Here is a 25828-nt window from a genome sequence, read left to right as displayed (position 1 = left end):
CAACGACATGTGGCAACCAGTTTACCCGACGGGCACGGCTCTCCATCCTCTTACCTGCCAACCTTTCGCAACTGCGATACAGCCTAGCCTCGCGTTCCCCGTGATGCGTGGTCGCTGAATGAAAATAAAGATTGCGAGTGTAAACGCGCATATTAAACGAAGGCCCGCCTTTCTATCCGGTTTTGTGAGGGCCTTCCTCCTCGTCCGTCTTCAGTGCGCATCTACTATAAAAAGCACTGAAAATAGAAAGGACGTCGCAGTACATTTAGCGTGGGAACCGCGCTGTTTTGTCAGCAGCGCTCTCGAGGAAACTTCCCTCGTTGGTAGCGTGAGCTTCGTTGAAAGGCTCAAGGCATTTAGGTCCTCCTGCGACTTACTGATCAACGGTGAGATGCTAATTCGTTCGGCCTGCTTTCTGTGCTAATGTTTGCAGTAAATTATTATAGTAGTATATTAAACGGCGAATTTCTCCCAACTGTCACACCGACATATCTATGCGGCACGAACGCAATGACTATTTAGGACAGCTAAGCTGCAAGCACGGGTGTTGAATTCATGTCCCCAATCACTTTTCTAACGGCACAGACTTGGCATGGTGTATGGGTTACGGATATATATTACTATATAGCTATAGCCACGTATCCTTTGTGGCTATGTATGTGGTTATATTCACATTGACATGAATTTACCAACTTTCCGTAATCGCGTATAGTAAAGCATTGCGAAAGAGCTTGAAACATAATACTAGTAATCGAAGGTTCTATACTAGCCTTACTAGCTATGGTAGTTTCTAATGAAACTAAATCGACTGCCATGTTTTTTTAGTCATGTTATTACATCGCGCATTTTTATTATCAATCGACACAAGCCTATAAATGCAAAAAATGCCTACAGTAATTGCACAATATTCGCCAAGAACAGCCTTTGCGTTACACACCGATGAAGGTAATTGCACTGAAGGCGAAAGCCAGCCGGCGGGGATGTTTCACAGTGCACACATTATATTACACCGACGCCCCATTCTTTATATTTTTTTTTGGCAGCGCGTGTCGCAAACACGAAGTGAAGGGACAGCTCGGGCGGTCCCTTGAGATTTTCTGACTCTTCACGTCGAAATGTTACGGCCTTTTTTTTTTGCAAGACGTTAGAAACAAATGGTGCTCGCTGTGAATTGGATCAATTCGAAAGAGCAGGTAAGAAGACTAAAGCGATTAACTCTTTTTCTTGAAAAACGACACAACTGCAGGTAACCATGGTTTCGTCAACGGCCGCCTTGTATGGGCTTGTGATGGCTATGTTGGCCGTCGTCGCGTGCAGCGGAAACGAGCCGATACCGGTGCTTGGAGGTTGGCAGAAGCACAACGTGGGAGACAATGCCATCTACGAGGAGCTGGCCCACTTTGCCATTTCCAAGCAGGTGGCAGGCCGGCAGTTTTTCGACACCGTGCTCGAACTCGTCGATGTCGAGACACAGGTACGTATTCTGCTTGAATATAACAAAAGTTCCATGGCGTTAACCATCCTGACAGTTTGCATTAGCAAAGGCCTGCATTTCAAGTTGCGTTGTATCCAAGGTGCTACTTCGCAAGAAACGGTAACTGCGCTGTTGGCGAGAACCATAGGCGTATCTACGGGGGGGGGGGGGGGGGGGGGGGGATTGCAAGGGTGCGTTAGCCCCTCGCCCCCCCGCACTGAGAAATGTTGAGGGGGCGGAGCCCCCCCACTTTCGAGAGCGGTTATTGTCGACGGCAGACTGGGAAACTAACAGGTCAGGCAAAGTTTTACTTGCACCCAGCAATAACTTAATTTTGTAATAAAATTTGTCCTACGATTCTGCTGTGACGACTGTGCTCCGTGTGTCATGACCGCGCACTGTAGGCTACCTGCGGTGCGGGCTGCCTATTCCACGCTTGTGCGTCTTGCGACGAGCGTTGCAGAGGAGGCTATCGCTCAGCAGGGGCTCTATAACATTGCAGCAATCTGTCATGATTTTATTTTGTTCTGCCTGGCCTGAAATTTAAGTAATCCAGGACGCAAATATGGGTGGGAACCAGTCAACGTGTTATAGCCCGATCAAACGCTCTCCTCTTTCAGGAAATTCAGTTTCTTTCTTTGAAAACAAATAGCACCGCCACTACTCCATATTCAAGCTGCTGTGAGTTGATGAGTGTGCAGAAGTGCCCAGCATTTTAGTTGTGCGTAGCCGGGACAGCTAAAATAGATTCCCACTTTAGTCACCCATTAGCCCGTTTCACTTGGCTTATCATATGGTAGCCTGCAGCGCTCGTGGCGGCTTGTAACAAGGCAGTGGACTCGAGCACATTGAGAAGCCCAGCTTTCAAGTTTGCCCCGTTACTTGATCTGACTCACCAGGAAGATGATATGCGTTCATGGTTTTCTGGACTAAGGAGGCTGCCTACTTGCAAAGGATTGTGTCTGCTCCTAATAATGTTTATTTCTCTCTCTACCTCTTTCTTAGCAAAGATGAGTTCACATAGAGCTGTACACGCGCAAAAGCAGCTCAACATCGTCATACTACTACTGAAAGTATATAATATACACATATGAATCCATCTCACCCACTGCTATCTGTAGCCTCTGGCAATGTGATTGGCGGGCACCCTTCTTAAATTACGTTCAGAAAGATACACTGTCTGGCTATTCCGAAAAAAAAAAAGAGTTATTGTTCAGCAAAGTAACGTGCAGCTTATTGTGCACACTTCATTTTGACGCCGCGAGTTTTCGCAGACTTGTGACATCGCGTAACAAGAAGGCAATTTTATAGCACATTGAAATTTTTTTACGAATAGCGAGGAACCAATGACAAACAATCCGCCGTATTGAAAATAGTTCATTATTAATATTATTATTATTTACGCAGTCATGCGTACGTGGTAATTACGCGGTGGCTCACTTACGCGTCATTTGTAGCGCGTCATTTTACGAGCAGGTGCTGTGAGCATGACCCAGAAAATTTCGACCAGTCATTAACAGCTAACGACCCGTACGAAAGAAAACAATGCGGGGTAGTTTAAAGTTATGTTGGCCCACATTTTTTCAAGGAAAACTTGAGCTTACACAGTTTACGTAGGCTATTTACTTGGAGGAACCGGAGGGCAAGAGTAAAGGGCCACTACACCGCTTCCCCCCCCCCCCCCCCCCCCCCCCCCCCCCAAGCTGGGAAAAGTAGAAGGGCAAGGAACGACTCCTATATAAAGTCGTAGTCATTTATAATCTTATAACTATGCACAACCAGCTCAATGTGGTTTGCTGCAGTATTAACCGACTGAACTTGGTCTTCTTCTTAAGAAAGACTATATTATAGCGCTCTAACAGTAAAGAAATTGGCATTCGGCTTATCCTGAAGACTTCTGCGAAGTACCTTGCTTTGTCAGCCACGTTTTGCTTAATAAGTGAGGTACTAGAGTCATAGCAGGTTCTTCATACTCATCGTATCTACAACGCCAAAGTAAGAGTGGGAAGTTTGCTGATGCAGTGCTCAGAGGATCATGTCAAATTTGGGTGTACTTTTTAAACTTCACGGTAATATTTCCAAAATGTTATGGAACACTGCCCATGGCCTGCACAATCTCTTTGTGCAGATTCGTGAAACAAACAGTTGCGAAAAGCAAGTCGTCTGATCAGCTCCATGAATATATATATATATATATATATATATATATATATATATATATATATATATATATATATATATATATATATATATAGTGAGCGACGCCAGGCCCCCCACTCGCGAACGAGTTGGTACGCCACTGGCGAGAACGTAACCTGTTCACTTGCCTTGTAGAATGGCGATACATGGACAAATGGAATATTAAGGAAAAAAAGGTAACAGCTTCAATAAAAATGCCACGTATAACATCGAAATATTTCATGCAAGCCATAAACACTGAAGGAAAATTACATTTAACTGGACGCACCATTAAAAGCAATGCTCAACATAAGCAATTAAGGAGTGTCTAAGTATAAAAATAAAGTATAATTAGTGTCTTATTCGGATAACCCGACAATCGCTTGCCACAGCGCTACGGTGATATGAGACGCTGCGATCTCCATACATCCTTCCTTGATCGGTATAAAAGTTTACTTTGCTCACCGCATTGCAATACAAACCTTTTTACAGGACGCATATATTATACTTCTGGTGTCAAAATAATTCCGAGCATGTTTTCTCTAAAGTCGTTAGATTTTTTCGATTTTACTTAAGTAGCGACAACTGCCTCCTTTCCCGGCCCTCACTCACGCGCAGCTGGCGTTCGACGCCATTTTCTTCCTAACTTGGACGAATTACAAAGCCATGCGCGTCTAAGTACATTAGCCACGCATCTTTCAGCGGACAATATGCTAACGCGACGTGCCTTTCTCCTCCCGTCAAACCCCTGTCATTAGTGAATGGGGGGTCGCGTTTCACCGGGTGCTGGAAAAGAGTTAGGAAGAACATGGCTACCGAAAACGATCGTTAGCCAATGAGATTCGTCGACGGCGCTTCAATGGTTGTCGGTACTTAAGAAAGAACAGGGAAATATCTAGGGACTTTAGTTTTCTCCACACACCTTCCTTGAATACTTATCCTAACGTGACGTAATAAAGTCTGCAAGGAAAACATGGCCGCACAGGAAGCGAAAAAACAACGTAACAGAAAAGGTTTCAGTTACAGTGGGGAAGGGCGAGCGAGTGGACTCGCCCCTCGCTTGGCCGCGTATGTCAGCAGCCCTAATTAAGTGCTGCATTTTATTTTGCCCGTTTATATACTGATGGGTTGAGCCTTGCGTAATAAGGCTCTATCATGTTGCTCGCAGCAAGACCAGATCTATTGTTATATTGCAGATCTGCCTTTAAATTTACAGTGATTCCAGATTGACTTAGTCCCTCATTCATCCCTTTCGTTCTCTTAGAAAAACAAAGTCCCTATTCATTAGGTAGCGCAGCACGTGACTCATCACAAGTTAAGGGTCATTTAAAACCGGCGTCATAATAGTCACAAAGCAACGTCGCCAAATTAAAATTAGAGGAGGAGGAAGGGAATACTTAAGGGCGAGGGCAGAAAGGTTAACCAGACAGCAGTCCGGTTGGCTACCCTACGCCGGGGGAAAGGGAAGGGGAGTGGAAAGATGGGAGAGACAGAGAGTAAGGGGGAGCGAAAAAAAAAGAAGGAAATGATCAATAAATGCACTGACATTGCACTGACACGTATGTGGCAGTGGCACTGTAAAAATAGTCCCAAGCGCTCACAAGCGTTCACACAAGCCCGTTGGAAGAAATTGGGAGCTTATCTAATGTTCTTCCATTGATGCGAAAATGGGTTTGATCTGTCACTTCCGAATGAATACAGAGGCTTGATTACATAAAATGTTTTTTATATAAATGAATATCAAATGTATAAATGATATATATAAAAATAGCAGATGAATTTTGTTCTACTTCTTTTCAACCTATCACCTGACTAGTTTCGCTGAACACATATATATGGTGCGTTTCGGCCAAGTGGCTATCATCTCTGGTATTTGGTAGAGGAACGCTGTTTCAAGCGCGCAGCACTTGAGAGAGCCTGACGCGTTCTTCTTGACAAATTATTTCTGAACTGCTCCAGCATGGCTGCCTAACGTGTGGCTGCCTTGTTTGTGTATCGAGCTTTTACATAAAGTTCCGAATGGAAATATGGATATGGGCATTACTATCGCATCCCCTAGCAAATAAGTTATTATTCAGTCGTTATTGTGCATTTCTCATATAAATAAATACATTAATAGTTCTGAGTACGACGCACTGATGAAGACAATGGGTTTTTATTTACCGTTACTCGGAGAAATGACCAATGAGTATGTCTGTTCACACAAAAGAATTGTCCACTTCTGCTGCCGTACGAATCTGTAAAATTCTATTGGCGTACAGAATTAGGTTTTCTTCACGAATCTCTGCATTTTTTTTAAATTTCATTCATGTGCAGCGTGCACTGCAAGAGATGTTTCGTCATGTCCTTCATTTATTGATCTCACAGGTAGTAGCGGGTATAAACTACCGAATCAAATTCAAGATAACTGAATCGACCTGCAGAATTACGGACGTTTACAGCAAGACGACATGTGTACCCAAGTCACGAGAGGTAAGCGAATTTTCAACTCCGATTGGCTTTGATCACGAAAATTCCAGAAGATCCCGCGCATTATGGGAATCGATTTCATGCGAAATGGTCAGCGAGCCGCTCTAAATGCGGCACTTTTGAACCAAGTCTGACGTGCTGAATCGATGTTTTTGTGCACTTGAAGTGCTGAGCTTATAGTGGGTTTATCAGGCACGTTGTCTACACCGACGTCTAAACGGTAGCTCGTTTTCGTATTTTCACGCATAACAGTCAAGCTACTAGAGAAATTGTTGGAAAGAAGGTGACTTTTAAGCGCTCGTTTTTCTTTGTTAGACACAATATTAATGAGAACTAACAGACAATAATGTCAAGGAAAGTATAGGGGTGTTATTTCTAGTAATTAGGATATAAATGTGTAGAAAGTAAAGAGGGCGAGAAGATAACTTGCCGCCGGCAGGGACCGAACCGGCCACCTTCGAATAACGCGTCCGATGCTCTACCACTGAGCTACGGCGGCGGTCATCCGCCCGTACACTTTGTGGGGTATACATGTACATTTAAACCTAGGAGTGTTAGTGAGCGCCGCTCGCAGCCATGGCGGCGAGTGTGGAACACTCTTTTTCTGCCTGTTGGCGTCACGTAGCACGTGATCTTTTTTACGAGCCGGCAGCTGACCAATAATCCCTTGCATACTACCTGAAGGCATCAAGTCTGCCAGAACGAGACCCTCGATATGAATGAAGGAAAGAAAATGACTTTTAAGGGCTCATTTTTGTTTGTTCAAGATGGTTTCATCACATAGCAAAAAAATGTACATGAGATCAGTTTTGTAACCGTTGCTAATCTTCACAGAAGCATATGTTTCCGTTTCCTTTTGGCTATGAATGATGTAAGATCACGTGATACTTGGTGAAGGTTAAAATAGCGAATGTTCTTTCTAATATAGTTGGTTGTGAGAAGGCGCTCTGTGGTGCGTCGCACATTTATTTTGTCTTTGATTTTGCGCCGCCCGTTTCAAATATGTATAAGTAATTCCAACTTCTGCGGTTTGTTGTCGTACTTTGTCTGAGGGCTTTGTGGAACGACTGTTTCCTCGCCCATAAAACATAAATTTGGCGACAGTCAAGGAGACGGCAGTAGTGTTACACTGTACTCGTGCATTTTGCCGTCGTTCGCTTACAAGGCTATACTAGTACACCTTATACGCTATTACGGCAAGTGTCAGAGTGCATAAGACAGCTTCAATTAAACATGCTCTGCTGGTGAATATAAAATGGCACACCTAGAAGGAAACCGCAGATGTACGTGGCAGTAAAGTTCCTTCTTCTGGAACATTTTGAGCACCTGGTATAGAGAAACATTGAAAGATTGCCGATGATGTTTAAAATAAAACATTTTCCTTTCCTCCTATTCGTTTACCCATTCTTTCCAGAACGTCAAGGACGTCTGTACTGCCAGTGTCGTTGACCCTGCAACGAAGAAGGAGCCCGAACTTCTCTCATTCACCTGCGAAGGATCTTCTGCTTCCCATTAAAAACTGAATCAAGTTTGCAATTCTTGTGACTGTTCTTTATATTTTAGCAGTTTTCACTAGAACATACCACGTGAAAAAGAAAGTGAACGTTTCAGCAAGTTCCACCACCTCAGTACGTTACGCGCGTTGTTCGTACTGCGTGTTTGTTCTGTTGCCTTTACTGCATGCAAAGTTATTTGGAGACAGTGATAATGGCTTTACGGTTATTTGCTGGGTATTTATGGCCGCTGCAGTTTAATGTAGTTTAATGTAGGGCAGTTTAGTATTGCAATGTATTCAAGATTTGCCCGTCGTATTTGGCAGGCTCATTCTGACGAATAGCAGAGCAACTCATCCCAAAGACGCTGAACACTGCATGATTACTTGAGTAACATGGTGGAGGTTGTGTCTGTTCCCGTCCCTCCTGGTAGAGGCGTCACTCAATGTTGCAACATCTTGTGCAGAATATGAACACGCATACGCCCATTTTATTGTATTCCCGACCATCCCTAATTGTCCAGATCACTGTCTATGACGAGGTTAGTACTGCTCAATGTAGCTGGTAACTTTGGCATCGTGTTTCAGGCCGTTTACAATTCAGAGCTTCCAGGTGCGACGAGGCGACATGTCCAACGAAAGTGAAGTTCTAAATGGTCGCTAGAAAATTGGCGGTGACGAAATGCCAAGAAAAAGCGCGAATTTACATGTCTCGTTAGGAAGCCCGTGTAGCATGTTTTAATCGTGTGTGCACTCTCCAATAAACACACTCCTGGGTCTCTTTCTTGTCGGCATGGCTGAGAAGGGCAGTACAGGAGCAGATAGCCAAGTCGCCAAACGGCCAGAAGGAATAGCTCCTATTTGCGAGCTCAAGTTGCGTACTCCCAATTACGCCCCTTGCGGTGAACATCTTCAAAGCCAAATTGCAAAAGAAAAAAATCGCTTGCACATCACGTGCACACCACATTTCTCCAGCTTCTTTTCCTCTTCACTCTCCTTCGCCCCATACGGCTCTCCGCGGTTTCGCATTCGCCAAGAGAGAGAGATAATAAAACGAGAGAAAGGCAGGGAGGTTAACCAGAATTGTAGCATCCGGTTTGCTACCCTACACTAAGGGGAGGGGGGAAGGGAAAAAAAGATGGAAAGGACAGCGGAGAGAAGAGCAGGCGCGCGATAAAAAAAAATATAAACAAAAGGAAGCTGTAGATCGGCAGTACTAAAGCCTATTCAATAGGCCACTGGCACGCAAAAAGTTCAGTAAGGCCTTAAATGATTTTCGCTGTGCAGACAGTTCGGGTCGGCATTCCAGCACTGACTGTTCCGACAGGGGTCTGTCGTCAAGGCGGGCCAACACAGCAGCTAGCGACAGTCTGTGCGAGCTGTAGCGAGGGCAGCGACAAAGAACGTGGTCTATCGTTTCTTCGCTGTCACACTGGCTGCAAGCAGCACTCTCTGCCATGCCGATTCGGAAGGCAAAAGATTTGGTGAAAGCAACACCAAGCCACAGTCGACAAAGCACCGTTGCCTCGAGTCGAGAGAGTCCGGACGGAGGTCGAAGTCGACGACACGGGTCTAGTCTATGCAGTCGTGTGTGCTGTAAACTTGGTGTGTTCCACAAGGATTTTATGTCTTCATTGGCAATCTCTCGAATTTTCATCGCAGCATCCGTTCTTGATAACGGGATGGATTCTTGTACGCCGTCTTCGTGTGCAGTTCGAGCAGCAGCGTCGGCATGTTCGTTGCCCAATATGCCGCAGTGACTTGGAAGCCACTGAAAGGTGATGTCATGTCCTTGAACGAAGAGGTGATGGAGCAGCGCTCTCGCTCCATGTCAGGGCGGTGTATGGTGGCCGGCCCGTCTCGTTTCACTGCTGCTAACTGTTGCTTTCCGGAAATCGGTTGAACTAAATCATTGGGCTGAACACCATAAAGTTCCGAACATCAATATTTCCCGGTACCATGAATAAAGGTCTCATACTGCACTGGAAAGCGAAACTTAAGGCTATTCTTAAGACCGATCTTGAAAATAGGATTTTTCGTGCATTTATAGGCATTTAGGCACAAACGCCAAAAATAGGCATTTATAGGCACTACAAAAACCCGATAAAAGCCCTTCTTAACCTCTAATTTACGCTAATATATCAGAGTGGGGCGATAAGAGCGCGAGGAACGATATAGGAATTTGCACTCTAGAAAAAAATTGTAGTGGCTTAGCTCGGCTACGCCAGGATGTACGTAGCGTGCGCTAAGTTTCAGCTGATTATTCTATATCTCGCGCCACGGTTTTATCCTATTCAGGCGCCGCCGCTAAACTCAAGGTTTCACGCATGGCACTACTTAGCGGCGTCAAGTCTTTCATGGGCCACAGTCTTTCACAGACGTCGCAAACATATCCAAACGGATTGTTTACGAAGTCCGTCTCGAAGGTCGGAGACGCACTGACGCTTTCGCTAAGTCTCAACGTATAGTCAGTCGATCGGCGAGCCTTGACGTCATCGACGCCGTCTTCTTGTTGCTGCTGCAGAGGTGGTCGGGCACGTCGCTCAGCCACCCGGCGACGCCGCTTTGTTAGACGTTCCTTCCTTTGCGTCATTGTCTCCGCAGCCACGTTTAGCCTTGTGCCTTTCGTTGTTCCTACGCTCAACCGCTAATTACCAGGCAACTACTTCGGGATCAGATGAGTTAAGCTTCCCCGCTATTCTGCGCCGGTGAGCAGCATTTGCACCCTCCTTCTCCATGGCTATTGGCCTGGTGTGCGACCGACGGCGGCGCTGCAAACGGCGCCTGTATGAGGTCATAGCGGGGATTCGCGCGACTACGTCGGCTACGTAGGCCCAGCGCCGCGTTGAAACCACCGTTGTGGTAAATCTCAACAAATAACCAGTTCAGTTGGTTATATTGCGTATGGTGGTTACTGACGCTGTTCGAACAACCGTTGAACTGCTTTTAACGTTCATTTAGAACTACAGCTCTTTGTTTCGTAGAACTGCGGCCGCTTGCCTCAGCGGCGAGTGCTGCGCAATGGTGAAGTACAGCTCTCAGTGTACTCCGTCCGCTCGTGAAAAAGGCGTTAGCTTTCACAACTGTCCTAAGGGCCCGAAGCTGAAGAAGAAGTGGATAGTCAAGTTCAGAATGGGAAAGCGCCCCAGGCCTTCATCCACAGTGTGCATCAGGCACTTTGCGGACAGTGACTGCTGCTACCCACCGTATACGCGCCACTCTTAGGTAAGCTTGTGACCGCGTTTAAGCGCCTCGCCAATACTTAAGCCGTTTATTGCACGCAGGCTATAAGCATAGGCGACGTACACCAGGTGCGGTGCCGTCCCACAACCTGCCGCGAAGGCCCCTAGAGAAGGAGCCGACGACGCTGGCTCCGATTCTCCTCGCAGGAAAGCCCGCCTCGTGAGCTCAGCTGAGCGGCGCAGGATTTCTGATACTACGGCTGCATTTGGATGGTGTAGGCACGAATTTTACCTTTGAAGGCAAGCGCGCGCCTAGCGGACTGCTTATCATAAAGTCATAAGCGAAACCTGGTGCCACTGTTTAGTGTACATTCTCTAAAGGTTTTCACCTGAGGCAGCACAGACGCGTTCTAAAAACGGAGCTCTCTAAGCTTTTCGTTAGGCTGCGTGGCGTGAAACTCGACCCAGCTTGCCTTTGCCGCGTTAATCTTTGTGGCCATCCCTATTGGAAAACCCAGTGGCGCTGTCCCAGTGCCATACATGATTATTCGGCCAGTGTGGCGCTGGGTACTGGGACACTGGCACGCTGCACGAGGCACGCTGGACGCTGGCGCGCTGCACACTGGGACACCCGTTAAGGGCCGAAATCAGGCTTCTAATTTTTTTTTTTAGGGGCGAAGCTCCTTAAGGCGGCACCCGTTCGTCCCTCGTAGTCGTAGTAGTAGTCGTAGTGCGTAACCAGTCTTACGCTTTGACCTCCAAGGTGGTGCCGGTGGGAGATTTTTCCTGTGCGTTGTTGAACAATAAAAAATTCGCAGCGTGCGCGTTAACTAAAAGCCGAATTCTTGTGTCTCTCATTCCCCATTAGCAGCCATTGGCATGTTCCAGTAGGAAACGTTAGTAGAAGTAGAAGTGTAAGTCTTAGCTAAAAGCCGACTTCTTCTGTCTCTCATTCCCATTAGCAGCCATTGTTTACCTCCAATGTAGTGCCTGGTGAGATTTCTCCTGTGCGTGATTAAACAATAAAAATTTTGTTCAAAACGCCGTTGATTGATGAAATAAACCAACGAAAGACGCCAGATGTTTTGTAAAAGCAAAACGAAAGAACGCCAGATGTTTTTAAAGCAAAACGAAAAGACGCCAGCTGCTTAACGAAAGACGCCAGATGTTTTCTAAAGCAATGGTTTTCTAAACAATGAAAATTCACAGCGTACATGTAAAATTAATGTGAGCTGCAAGTCGTCATAACTCATCGAACCTTTAGTATAAACGCGCCCGATCTCACGTCGGTGATGATGTACTGGGCAGAATTCACGGAAGATTCACGGTTTACCGATGAACCTCCGCAGCTTCGCCCACTCATCATCATTCACTCCGTGGATATGCTGTGATTTTTTTAACTGTGGTCATCCCCAGATTGAAAGGGAACATTATCACAGGTGATTTCATTTTTATGTACTTAAAACATTCTTGCTTTGTATTCATTCATTCCTTGCTACAAGACAAAGGGTATGAATTTTTGAAGCACATTTGGAATTAAGTAAAAAAGAATTTTGTTACTGTTGCACCTATTGAGATATATATGAACAGAGCAGCACTATACGCCGTTAGGCTCGCAAATTCGCTAAGGTTTGCACATGGGCTGTAAGCTACATAAAAAAGCATTGCCGCGCTTCCAATAATCTAAACATGCCTTGCGCAGAGGTGTGATATGCTCTTACTGTGTACATTTATCAGTGATTAAACTTTGGGCTTTCTTTTCCCACATCGGCGCGTAACACGCGCAGCGTGCTACGAAAAAAAAGATAGATCTCGTTCGCTATCTCCCGTGAGGGACCTGAGGGCTGACAGGGCGGTAATAGATTGAGTAGCTACGCCGCATACGCGCTCATAGCTCTCGTATCCTACCTATCTCAGACCCAGCCGCGACTGCTAGGAGGCGCTGGAGCGGTCTAAGGCCGACTTCTCGACCGATCTACAGAAGTGTGCTTTCGTAACACCTCATGTGGCTTCATCTGTAAAAGTACTCGATTTTTTGGGCCAACATCATGTGTTCAGTGAAGTGCTGATGTACTCGTACACTGGTAAATTTAAAAGATTTGTTATTCGCTTGAACTGCGTTTTTTGGTCGCGTGGGCTGCGCCACACGTTTAGTTCTTTTTTGGTCATCTGTGCGGCGTCACGTCTACTGTAAGCGAGCCATATGTTGTGCTGCATGGTTATGAAATAAACACAAGTTCGAAGTTTAACACTCATCTTGTTGCCTCTCATTTCCTTCTTTGCTATGGAGTCGTTCCTCCGTGATAAAGCTGAGCTGCTCTATAGCAAAACGGCTCTATAGTGCACCAACTTGCGCAATCTGCTGTACTTGTCAGGAAATGGGTGCCCCCTAAGCCATTTGTGGTTATTCGGTGAGCACGCCGTGTGTCGTGTGCCTTTAAAAGTATCAGTGCTCGAGGTGCCGTTTATGTGATAATTCCTGTGCCAGGCAAGTTGCCCCGTATCTGCCCACTCCTTCAGGGCATGGTCGAAGGCTCGCGTGCCTAATGAGGTCGTATAGTTAAGCACAAATGACAGTCCGTAGATTGTAACATAGGAATCGGGGCAGCCACTATTGTGTAGAGGATGCTACATAGCGCTGTCCGAAAGATGCCTAAGTATTGAAATACATGGGCACGAGAATAGAAGGAAGAATTCGCCCCGAGATCGGGCTACAGGTGGCAGCACTGTTGCCGCGCCAGTGTGGATAGACGGCCGGTGGTGTGTATACAAATGTACTTACACAGCGGCGCTTCGTTGTGAGCTCCTTGAACTGATTGTCGGCAAATAAAACGCGTTGACTGCAGCTTTCTGGTTATATGTACGTTCTCCATTGCCGAATGGATGCATGAAGCCCACCGAACGATACTATTACTTGTGAGAGAAGCGCAACCTGCCAATGAACGGGATGCTCCTCGGCGACCGTCTGCGGTTTTGACATGTTTTGCTGTTTTATTTGAACGTATTTAGCTGGTGCCCCGCCTACTACGCAGTGCTGTTGTTCGACTGAACTAATTACATATTTACTTCTTTCTTATCTGGCTACCGAATAGCTCTCTGTACACTGTGTGCACGAATACGCACCCGTGTTTTCTTTTTCGTATTCAGCTCTCCATGAAATGTAGGACAGTTGGTAAGAAATTTAGTCAGAAAAGTTACGTGGCTGACAGCGCTTTGACAGTATGAAGATGTTTCACACGTATGCGCTTGATTTTATTCCAGTAACAGCGTAAAAAGGACACAGTTCAGCAAAGAGCTTTCTTCGATTCATTACCAGCATGACAATGACGCAAAAAAGGAGTGGTTAATTTATGGGACAAAAGTGAGTTGTTTCTTTTTTTTTTCAAGCCAATGATGCCTTGCTATATCTATATATAGCAAGGCTGCACAAATGCTCAAGGTGACGTAAAAAGAACAAAGATAAGGTTTTGCGTGAAATTACAACGATATGACTGTAAGGCACGCCGTATATATGGAATTATTTTTGAACATCTGGGTTCTGTAACGAGAATCTAAATCAAAGTACACTAGTGTTTTAGCACACATTTCGCCACAAGTTAAAAGAGCGCCCGGCAGCTCAGTTTTATAACTTCGGTGTCGTTCCATTATTTGTTCTCTTTGGGGGATTATTTAAGTACCGAAGAGTCAGACTTGTGAAAAATATCACTCTGCAGTGCAACCAGGACCGTGCAATAAAAGCACATCTTAAGCACAACTAAATCTCGTCACGTAACTGATAAAAGACAGTCACACAATTATACACCCAGCAACAAGTGTGACACACAAGTGAATGGCATAGAGCACTCTTTTGTTTACCACTGGGTCGCTAAAGCGCTGCATTCACACGATATGCTCCTGATGTTTAGGACGACGCCAACTGCACTTTACGATGTGCTTGAACCACAAAGCGACACCCACACTGAAATGATCCTGGCGATGGCAGGGTACGACGACCACACAGAGCGCTCTCGACAACTGCACTCACTGATCTTTTTACAATGCATATACAGCCTAGAAAGGCCAAATGCTTTTGTACATCGTGGTAGGTACATGTACAAGCATTTAAGAGTGTGCTAACACAACAGACAAACTGCCCTTTGAAGACGTGCACGATGTACGTGCCTATGCAAACACGCTGCGGCTAGCAGACGACGCAGGGAGCTATCCACTCTAGGCGCGCTTGAGCCAGTTGCCGCCAGGCGGCGACTCCGCTCGATCTCGGGGCCAGTAACGAAATGACTGACTCGGAAATACACTTACGCTCAAACGAGTGTATGTGACGATATAGTAACACTAACATCGTCGTCAGACAAGATGATCACGTAACCCGCCTAATACTTGAGGCAGACCATATACAAAAATAAAAATACAATCGCATCAGCCATCTATGGATCGTTCTAACAGAAAAGGCGACAGACCATCAGGACGAGTGGCATTGACATTGACGGTATTTGCAAGTGAAAGGCGCGTCATGTGCAATGGGGTATTAGTGGCTCATATTGACGTGAAGTACAGTAACAGCTCGTTAATTTGAATGAGTTTCGAAGCGCCCCGAGCGCGATGCACCGCTAATGTGCGACGCAAAGAGCGAAAACGGTGTTTGCGGACAACCGAACGGAGGCGGCGCAGTCTGCATCGACATCGTCGTCAGCGCGAACCGTACTGTAACGACGGTAACGACGTTTTGGGTTAGCGTGTTTCGGGTTACTTAAGACAGGGAGGTCTTAAGCCGCGGTCACCGTGTGAACAAAGTCGCGGGTGGCGAAAATTGCGGCTTTTACACTGCTCGTTTGCAAAGTAAGTGCACGATTTACGTATTTGTCAAGAGGATGAAAGTTTATTGACGTCTTAGACATTTATTTAGGCTTAATTCGGAATTAAGTTAATTGCGACATTTTTTCCGGTCGCGTGAAATCAGAATTAACAAGCTTTAATAGTATAATTTGTTCCCATAATAATGCGTCCCTATATAATGTGCGTCCCTAATAAAAATTGCAGCTGAGAGTGAGCCTTTGTGTTTTGTTCATTTCTTTCTCACTATTGCGGGCGTTTGATTCGCGCTGTTAGACTGTCGATCATTTAGCTTTGCCAACTTGCCCAAATATTTGCTATTATACACTGCATTAAAACCACACGCTTGAGTTATGGCACCCAAGTAATATAACTGTAATTAAATGTAAGTGTAACTGTAGCCAGTGACATATGCCAGCTAAAATGAAGCTGCCGCAAGTCATGTCATGGAGCCCGCCACTGGTCGCCGTTGGTGGCGAACATTTAGCGAGCGTCCCGGCACAGGTTCACTAGAGACACATTGTAGCACTAGAGGCACACTAGACATGTCGCTAGAGAAATTGTCCCAGGACGAGATACCAGAATAGAATCAGTGTGAATTGTAATATCAACTAGCGATATACACGCAGAAAGTGTATGGTAACGCGCAATGGCAGCAGAGAGAGAGAGAGAGACTCTTTATTAGAAAAAAATCGGCAGATCCCACGCAATGTGGGAATCGATCTAATGCGCAGCAGCCATTGAACAGCTGCATACATCGTCTGGTTCTTCACTGAGGGTAATGAAGTCATTCATGTCATGACATCTAGTTCGCTATATATCGCGAGATTGTCATACATGCATGCGTTTACAATCTGGTATATGCCACGCTAATGAAACATATATTCTACTAGATGTATACGATGCGTGACCTGGCATTTATGTTCGTCACGCACTCCTATCATGCCATACCAATTTAGGTATATATGCAGCTAACAAAGCGACCGCGAGTGCACCGTGAGCGTGTCGTCTAAATCACACCCTACACGACATGCATTTCATGATTTTCGTGTTACCACCTGTTATTTATATTCGTCACACAGCCACGCAGCGCATACCAATATTGGTGTGCATAGGCGTGCACAGGGTTCCTCATTAGGGGGGGGGGGCGAAGGTTCATCGCAGCGCCCCCCCCCCCCCACCCTAAAAAGTCCATGTATGGGGCAGATTCTGCGCCCCTCCCCCTCTTATGTGACTAGAAGGGTCAATTTACGGGGCAGATTTTGCGCCCCCCTCTTAGATGATTAGGGGGGCGGCCGCTCCCCTGCCCCCCCCCCCCCCTCTGCGCACGCCTATGTTGGTGTGTCGAAACGGTCGCCAGCGTACCGTGAGCGTGGCAAGTAAGTCATGCTGTACATCACATGCGTTTCATCATTTGCACGTTAGGACATGTCACTTATGTTTGCCATACCCTCTTGTCACGTCATACTAATTTTGGTATATATCAAGTTAACGAAACGGCCGCAAGAGCACCAAGAGAGTGGCATGTAAATCATGTCGTTCATGACATGGCTATTATGATTTTTATGTTATGACCTGTCATTTATGTTCGTCATAAAGTCATGTTACGCCATACCAACTTTGGTGTACATCCTATTAACGAAACGACCAGGAGAGCACGAAGTCGTAGGCGGCTAGATATATAGAATGACAGATAGATAAGCTCAAAGCTGCAGAAGTTCGGTAAGAAATGCTTCGAATTTAAAAACAGATTTTTGCCGCGGGTTGTATACCACTGGTGTGCTACTCTGTGTAGAGATGGGGAACGGGATATAAAGGCTAAAGAGCAGAGAGAAGGCAATATTAATAAAAGTAAGAATAAAAAGAAAATGAAATGCGCAAGTAAACCTTATCAAAATATTTACAACGACAGTGTTAGGTAAGTTAAGGTTTGGCTATGTGAAACAGTCAGTCGTTAGAGCTATCCGACTAGGCCACTTTTTGACACGTAATGTCTTCTTCTCCTGCTTCAATGCCTTAAGATATACACACTGCGGGATTCGCTATACCTGTGACGCTTCTGCGTCCGTTCATCGACGACGACGGACTCATAAGCGTTGGAGGGCGCCTCCAACTTCTGCCCGGCATCATGCCCCTCCGCCACCCTATCGTGCTTCCTGGTGGCGACGCTGTCATTGAGTTGCTAATTCGTTCTACTCATGAACGAATGCTTCACTCAAGTGTCGAGCACACACTCATCGAATTACGGGAGCGATTCTGGGTGCTGAAAGTTCGCAAAACCATAAAATCCGCATTAAAAGGCTGTCTGATGTGCCGACGACGCAAGATTGCCCTTTATCCTGCATACTGTATAGAGATACAGGATTTCTTAAAGCTGCAACACGACCGAAGGAAAGCTGATAGATGAATCTTTTTTTTTTTAATTTTGAATATAGCATATCTCGAATATACCATGCCATGCCTCCACACCAACTCGCCCAACTGTCAGTACTACTTAACGTAATTTCGCTGCATGTCGAGAAGCATTGCCTTTTTAACTACTGCGAGGACAACACTCCTGAGTGGTTCAAAATACCGGCGTCTTTATATAGCCTTCGGCATAACAGCTCAACGTGTTTAGTTGTTTTTTTTTTCCTTTTTCTTGCAATTTGGGCCTGCAGTTACTTATAAAGTATTAGCCATCGGTGTTGCTTCTGTTAGTGTACGAAATTTGTAATGTTGCATACGTGCACTGAATTCTGATTTATGCACGAATCACAGAATTTTCTCTTGCAGTCATATACCATATGCTCTCGTAAACAACGTCTTGCCATGTCTTCCATTTTTCATCAAACAAACGGTAGCTGGTACAAACTACCGTATCAAGTTCAAGATTACGGAATCGACTTGCCCCATTACGGTTGCTTACAACAAGGCGACGTGTCCACCCAAGTCTCGAGAGGTACGCGCTTTGTATGCACTGATATGCTTTTGATGAAAATAACCGGGAAGTGCATTCGCGTTGCAGAAATTACTCTACATATTTTCTGCCAGCCAACGAAAATGCTTCCAAGAGAATGTGCACACACTTGCGTTAAGACAGAGGTCGCAAAGTTGTCCTGGAAAGCGAACCCACAAAAAGGCTTCTGCGTTATCTTCATATGTGCAAGTCACATGTTTTCATTCAGATGACAGTTATACATCTTACGCACCAAAAACAACTCAGTAAGCAGCTAGTAAATCCATGTATTTATTAGTATTGAGTGAATTTTCGTACCTTCGTGGCATCTCTTTACTTGTGTAGAGCAAGTAAAGCTAGTAAATTCTGCCGGTACTAACCAGTGAGGCTTTCTTGGTGTCTTTATTTAGGTCTCCACTAAGACGCGTCCATGTATCAGACGCTTCGTAGATGGCTCTACCTGATAAAAAACGGCAGAGGCTGTGTGGACATTAGAATTCCCGTGAGTTCTGCCAAAAGATTATCGTTAGATGAATCTTCAATCATTATTTTTAATTAGCAGCTGTGGTATGTATGTGTTCCTTAACTGAATAATTGAAGCAATGTTCAACAGAAATTCAAATATGCAAATGTATCGCCTATCACAGCTCTCGAGAAATGCATCGCAGCACGAATAAATGTTCCATGGCGCACAAACTCAGCGTTCAAAACTCATTATAATCATTTTGTATACCGGGATCAACTGATGGTGTTTGATATCCTGCAGATATTTCATGAAATACTGACCGTTCACGGTTTCTACTAGAGTAAAATAACGATGACTTAATGGCACTTTAGCGATGCGATCGCAGCGCGAGTTGATATGCAGATATATACCATAACCACTGCTTAGGGACTATACGCGCGCTATCCGCACACCCGCTCCGCACGTGGCGGGACACCTGCCGCCCGCAAACGGAGGAGGAAAAACCGGTACCCCATGTGCGACGATTGGCGTCGTTCCGGTTTTTCCTCCTCCGTTTGCGGGCGGCAGGTGTCCCGCCACGTGCGGAGCGGATGTGCGGATAGCGCGTGTATAGTCCCTTAAGTTGTAAATCTGATTTTCTTAATTAGGCGAAAGCAACATAGGACGCAGGGTAATAGCAAAATTTAAAATTGTAATTTCTAGGAACCTGTCATTAAAAAAGATTGCGCGACTAGTACTAGATACTACACATACCAGACCAATTATATTTCCAAAATACATTCAGTTGTCTTTGTGCATTTTGGTTTCTTGCTGCTCATGTTGGCACTGTCCTGTCTTTAAAAAAACGTAATGATGCACCAACAACACGAGGTAATGGTACTGGCCTTTACTAACAGTTACATAGTAGGTTTATGGATGTTAGCTTTAAAAAAGGTTGCAACCTCTCTTGGTCGTAATTATTATGTTATAATGATGACGGGCTGATGTAAAATTTACACACAAAGTTATTTTTTGTTATGTTGGAATAACAGTTCGGTGCAACGATGCAAATGGAGGGTACAAGGCACTAGTTCGAAAAGATTGGTTATTCTTCTAAATTCTACGGCATCTAACCGGCACTAGGTGTGCTGCTCTCTCTCTCTCTTCTGCATTCACTTTGTCTAACAGGCTATATTCCCTAGAAAATATGTGGATTAACTAGAAGGGCGCCGCCGGAGCAGCATCATCGCATCAGTTCAGAACCAGTCGATTTTATGCCGCACAGTCACCGTGGCTGGAAGCAGATTCATTTGTTACAAGTGCTACGTAATGAGATCCTGCGGAGTTCGTTTGGCTACTTACTCTGAATATAAGCCTGCTATAAAGTGGCAACGACACAATATTCGGAAGAGCTCAATTATGGTCGCTTTCAATTTCGAGGGAACCGCGGTCGCCGCTTTAGTGTCTCTTCGCCGGGAAACGATATTGAAATTCATGTGAGATGATAATTACCGACAATTACCATGAACTCTTTTCTCACTCTGAAACACCCGTCCATTTCACAGTGGTCCGCTTGTAATGCCACTAAGACAGCCCACGCTTTTATTTTTAAGTGCATATAATGCCTTACGGGTGTTTAGCGGATACCATGGATCTCCGCAGAATGACGAAAAATTGCATAGTGGCTGCTTCCCTACTTCACAAAAATTATAGTGATTTATAGCGTAGTGGGTTCGTCGCAAGTGGACTTCTATTGGTTGCCAAGGAAGCCCATCAGGCTCCCATGATCCATTTCCTCAGGGTCTCAATGAAGTTAATTGCCTCTCCCTCTTTCTCACGTTCACGTATGCTATAAAGCATGGTGGGAGAGTGCATTAATGACCGGGCGTCACACAATGCCAATTATGTAACTAGTGGTCGCTTAAAGCTGCCAACCCTTTACAAAAGGCTCAGCCATAATTCATCGTCATCAACCGTCGCATCTACAAAGTTCTCAGAATGCCTTACAGATGGTACCTCGCTTCTCCGTAGTGTCGTGCTGGGTGATTCCCAACTTCACAAAAATTATGATTTGTAGCGTAATGGGTACGTTGCTAGTGCACATATATTAGTAGCAACAAGAGAGTTTATAACGGGCTCTCGAAATGCCAGTCTTCCTGCTTTCGCTGTGACTGCGCTGCGCTTTCCGCGCAGGCCTGGCGGTTTTTGTGTTAAGGTAGATCTAACATCGGAGGGGATACAGCGCAAGAGAAAACGAGGACAAGAAAGGCGACGCACACAGAGCGCTGACTTTTCCGTAGTGTTTTCCGCACCGGAGAAGTTGTCCAAGCTTTGCAAGTTTGCTTCGAGTGGCCGCCGTAATGGCTGTTCTGTGAAGCATAAAAAGCAGTTTGTGCCCTGTACCACTGGCGTGGTATACGTGATTCCTCTGTCCTGTGGGAAGAAATACGTGGGACAGACTGGTAGGTGCTTAAACGACCGTCTAAGAGAGCACCACAACAATGTGTACAACACGGTTCAGGGCCACTTGGGCATTCATTGTCGTGACTGTGGCTGCGCGCCCTTCTTTGAAAAAAGCGAGGTCCTGGCCAGGCATTCTTTGCAGTTGACACGCGAAATCATCGAGGCAGACTTCATCAGAAAGTTCGATAGCAGTTGCATCAGCTCTCCTTCGATAGCACTTTCATCTCATGAAATATCATATCTAAACAGACCATGAGTGATACGCCCGTGTGCGCAGTGATGGTTGCTCTATGTATAAAGTTCAAAAAAAATCGTCAGTTGCCCCGGTTGTGGCGCATGTCAGCGAAGTGTATAAATGTTCATCTTTCCCTTTCTACCAATAAAGTGTTGTAAGTCAGCGCTCTGTGTGCGTCGCCTTTCTTGTCCTCGTTTTCTCTTGCGCTGTATCCCCTCCGATGTCTAACCAACACGCCCAAGCTTCGATACTAAGTCGCTTTATTTCTAGTACAACGGGCCCTTTTCCATGTGCTGTGCCGTCTCCCAGTGTCTTAGTTAGCTACATAGCCGGCGCAACATGCCGTGCTCGCTCTCTCGCATACTGTATCCGAGCTAAGATCCTGCCACAAGAAGTCAAATTACTGTGTGCTGGATTCACACCCTCCAGTGGTCATGGAGTGAGGATATGCAAGATTCTTCGTGCCGAGTGGCAACGCCAAGCTCGTCTTCACCGCGACAGCCTTTATCTGCAGCTGCATCATCTCGATAGACCATCAACGGCAAAGAAAAAATGGCGCGAACTGTGTGTGCTAATCGACAGAGCGACTGAGTTCCTCTGGCAGCGCATGCTCACTACCTTACGGGACAGCACTCCGAAGAAGCCGCCGCAGCCAAGTAACCGTGTGCACATCGTGGGTGAAATTACCCTTCCGGAAGAAGTGAACCAGATCCTGGGACTTGGACCAAAGTTCGCTGTGGAGCCTCGAAAAACGCCACATGAACTGCTTACGCTTGTTAGGCAAGTTGCTCAACGCATGCCGGAGGACGAATCAAACAGGTGTGTCTCGGAAGGTGTTGACATTTTGTTCCGTCAAAAACCACGTCACAGTGCCGTGCAGACCAAGTCTGTAGTCTCCTTCTTGAAGGCGCAATCTCTGGTGCTTTTACCTTCAGACAAAGAAGGAGGTTTTGCTGTTTTACGTTCGGGTACCTTTAATGACAAAGCCACTCTGGCTATCAGCTCTGCATTCAGACGTGACGATGGTATCTCTTTGAAGAAAGTAAAATCCGAGGCCAAGAGGCTCATTACTTCTCTAAACTTCGATAAGTTAGCCAAGTCTGTCGAAAAATCAACAAAGCTTAGCTTAGATTTCCTTTTTACAGCTAAAACACACAAAGATGACTGCCCGCTGCGAGTAATCGTAACCGAAAGAGGGACCTGGCAGAAATCTGTCGCAATATTTTTGCAAAGCAAGCTTAAGCTACTAACGGTTGACGACCCCTTTCTAGTAAAAGACTCGGACGCTGTAATCAGGTTTTTAAAGCAAAACAGCAAGGGCCTGAGTGCTTTTCTGTAGACGTTAAGGATTTATATTATTCTCTGCCACATGACGACATGTTAAAATGTGTAGAAGACGCTATTGACAGTTTCGGGCCAACAGCTTTCCAGAACGCCACAGGGATCGCAGTGAGCGGGTTTATGAATTTGATGACAATGTACCTTAAATCAACGGTTGTCTCGTGGGAAGGTTGCCAGTACATACAAAAAAGTGGCGTTTGCATCGGGTCGTGCCTGGCACCTATCCTAAGCGATATCTACCTTGCCCAAAAAGGATCGCAATATTCTGTCCAACCTCGATGTGTCCGTAGTTGAAAAAGTGTGCAGATATGTAGATGATTTCTTGATTTTCATTGATTGTCCGAAAGAGTCATTTGAACAAACTGCGGAAGAAGTCTTAAATGTGTTTAGGCAGAACCTACTTCCGCTGAAGCTGACGCACGAATTACCCGAAATGGTTACTTAAGGTTCTTGGATATCAAACTGTACCTCTCTAGCGAACATGTATGTTGGTGTTTTGAACCGAGGAGCGGAAAACCACTTCTGTCATTCCATTCCGCTCATTCAAAATTAGTAAAAAGAGGAATAGCGAATGTGTGCCTCTTCAATGCCCTTAGAAGGTCGTGTCCGCATTCGATGCAAAAAAGTTTTGACGCCCAGGTTAGCCGCTTGGTATCTGCAGGGTATACGAAGGCTCTGGTTTCGGCTGTGGCGGAAAAGCTGTTAAAACAAATCAGACGTGGTGAAAATGACCGTGTACCAGTTGCGCACGTTGAAAAGAAAAAACTTGCTGTACTTCCGTACATACATGATCTGTCCCACAAACTTAAGAGGGTAGGGCAACGTGCTGGCGTTAAGGTAGTGTTTTCCGCACCGGAGAAGTTGTCCAAGCTTTGCAAGTTTGCTTCGAGTGGCCGCCGTAATGGCTGTTCTGTGAAGCATAAAAAGCAGTTTGTGCCCTGTACCACTGGCGTGGTATACGTGATTCCTCTGTCCTGTGGGAAGAAATACGTGGGACAGACTGGTAGGTGCTTAAACGACCGTCTAAGAGAGCACCACAACAATGTGTACAACACGGTTCAGGGCCACTTGGGCATTCATTGTCGTGACTGTGGCTGCGCGCCCTTCTTTGAAAAAAGCGAGGTCCTGGCCAGGCATTCTTTGCAGTTGACACGCGAAATCATCGAGGCAGACTTCATCAGAAAGTTCGATAGCAGTTGCATCAGCTCTCCTTCGATAGCACTTTCATCTCATGAAATATCATATCTAAACAGACCATGAGTGATACGCCCGTGTGCGCAGTGATGGTTGCTCTATGTATAAAGTTCAAAAAAAAAATCGTCAGTTGCCCCGGTTGTGGCGCATGTCAGCGAAGTGTATAAATGTTCATCTTTCCCTTTCTACCAATAAAGTGTTGTAAGTCAGCGCTCTGTGTGCGTCGCCTTTCTTGTCCTCGTTTTCTCTTGCGCTGTATCCCCTCCGATGTCTAACCAACACGCCCAAGCTTCGATACTAAGTAGATCTAACATCTTGACTGAAGCCTGCCATACAGGTGGGAGAAAGGTAAGGGAAGGCGAACTTAGATACTTAGACAGACACAATGAAGAAACCCATCGCTGTGGAGATTAAAAGCTTTTTTCTCACACACTTTGCGCATCTCATACATGAAAGTATTCATAGTTCGTTGATTATGTTTAGAACAAAAGATTAAGACTCTGTCGCACTCTTTCATTTTTTCCTTTCAGACTATCAAACACGTCTGTACTGCCGCGATCACTGATGTTCCCTGGAAGAAGGTGCGCGAACTTACGTCATTCACCTGCGAAGGATCAACTGTTTCCCACTAAGTCTCAATCGTCTTTCTGTTTCCTGTGACTGTACTTTATGGCATAAGAATTTGCACTCCAACGTACGAAGTCAACTCAATAAAGATGTTTTAGTAACTGCCACCATACTGTCAATTGCGTCTGCTCGGTTTTAACAACAGAGATGTTTATGCCGGCCGTAACAACTTTGGTGTCCGCACAAAACCGCCGAGGAGCGCCTCGCTGCACACCCTCTCTTCGTCGCCCTGCTTTGTCTGCTGCTTTGCTCCCGGAACACGTGCGCCGATTTACCGGCGCGGGATGCAATACCTCTGATTGGGCGAGAAAGAAGTTAAAGAAAGCGCAAGAAAGAGAGAATGAGAGAGATGGAGAGAAAAATAAAGAGAAACAGAGATAGAAAAAGATAGAAGTTCTAGGGGGAAGAAATTTCTTCGCTGGACGAGATGTCGATATCCGAAGGTAAGCACGCTAGCGGAGCATAGCATAGCCTTGAATAGTGTAGTGTAACAAGGACGTAGGCAACGAAAGTGAGTGAGAGGAGGACAGATTAGATGATGAGGAGGAGAGAAAGAAGGAGGGCAGAGCATAGAAAGAGAAAGATAGAAATAGAGAGAACAAAAGGTAGAATGAAAAGGAAGGAGAGTAAGAGAAAGAATCAAAAGAGAGCGAGAGAAAGAGATAGATTGAAACGGAAAGCTAAAAATACGTAGAGAAAGAGAGAGAAAGGGAATGTAGAAAAATAAAGAGACAAAGACCGAGAAAGATATTGAGAGACAGAAAGAGAGAATCAAATAGAAATAAACAGAGACGAGAAAGAGATATGCAATGGAGAGGGGATAGAAAAAAGAAAGAAAGAGAAAGTTCGCGGAACAACAAAACAGCAATAGCCAGGGCTACCTAGGTGCCCAACATCTTTGATGTCTCTTTAGCATTGCATCTCCGGTGCAAGGTACGCTAATTTTTTTTCATTAAATGT

The 25828-nt window shown here is 45.5% G+C and overlaps 1 protein-coding gene across 2 annotated transcripts in view; it reads left to right on the top strand.

Moving 5' to 3' along the window:
- Nucleotides 1–252: 252 nt before the first annotated feature.
- Nucleotides 253–25828, top strand: part of LOC119373470 (salivary cystatin-L) — a 42695-nt gene continuing 17119 nt past the window's right edge. Inside the window, exons 1-4 of one of the 2 annotated variants that reach the window (XM_037643502.2) lie at nucleotides 253–386; nucleotides 1247–1474; nucleotides 6020–6124; nucleotides 7536–7655. In XM_037643502.2, coding sequence (XP_037499430.1) covers nucleotides 1253–1474; nucleotides 6020–6124; nucleotides 7536–7637 — 429 coding nt within the window. In that variant the 5' untranslated portion in view covers nucleotides 253–386; nucleotides 1247–1252 and the 3' untranslated portion in view covers nucleotides 7638–7655. Of the gene's footprint in view, nucleotides 387–1246; nucleotides 1475–6019; nucleotides 6125–7535; nucleotides 7656–25828 lie in introns of those variants that run through there. The other variant, XM_037643504.2, reaches the window with a different exon arrangement.

This window comes from Rhipicephalus sanguineus, chromosome 11 (genome assembly GCF_013339695.2).
Source record: "Rhipicephalus sanguineus isolate Rsan-2018 chromosome 11, BIME_Rsan_1.4, whole genome shotgun sequence".
NCBI lineage: Eukaryota > Metazoa > Arthropoda > Arachnida > Ixodida > Ixodidae > Rhipicephalus > Rhipicephalus sanguineus.
The sequence above is the reverse complement of the archived record's forward strand: the minus strand, read 5'-3'. Positions and strand labels throughout refer to the sequence as shown.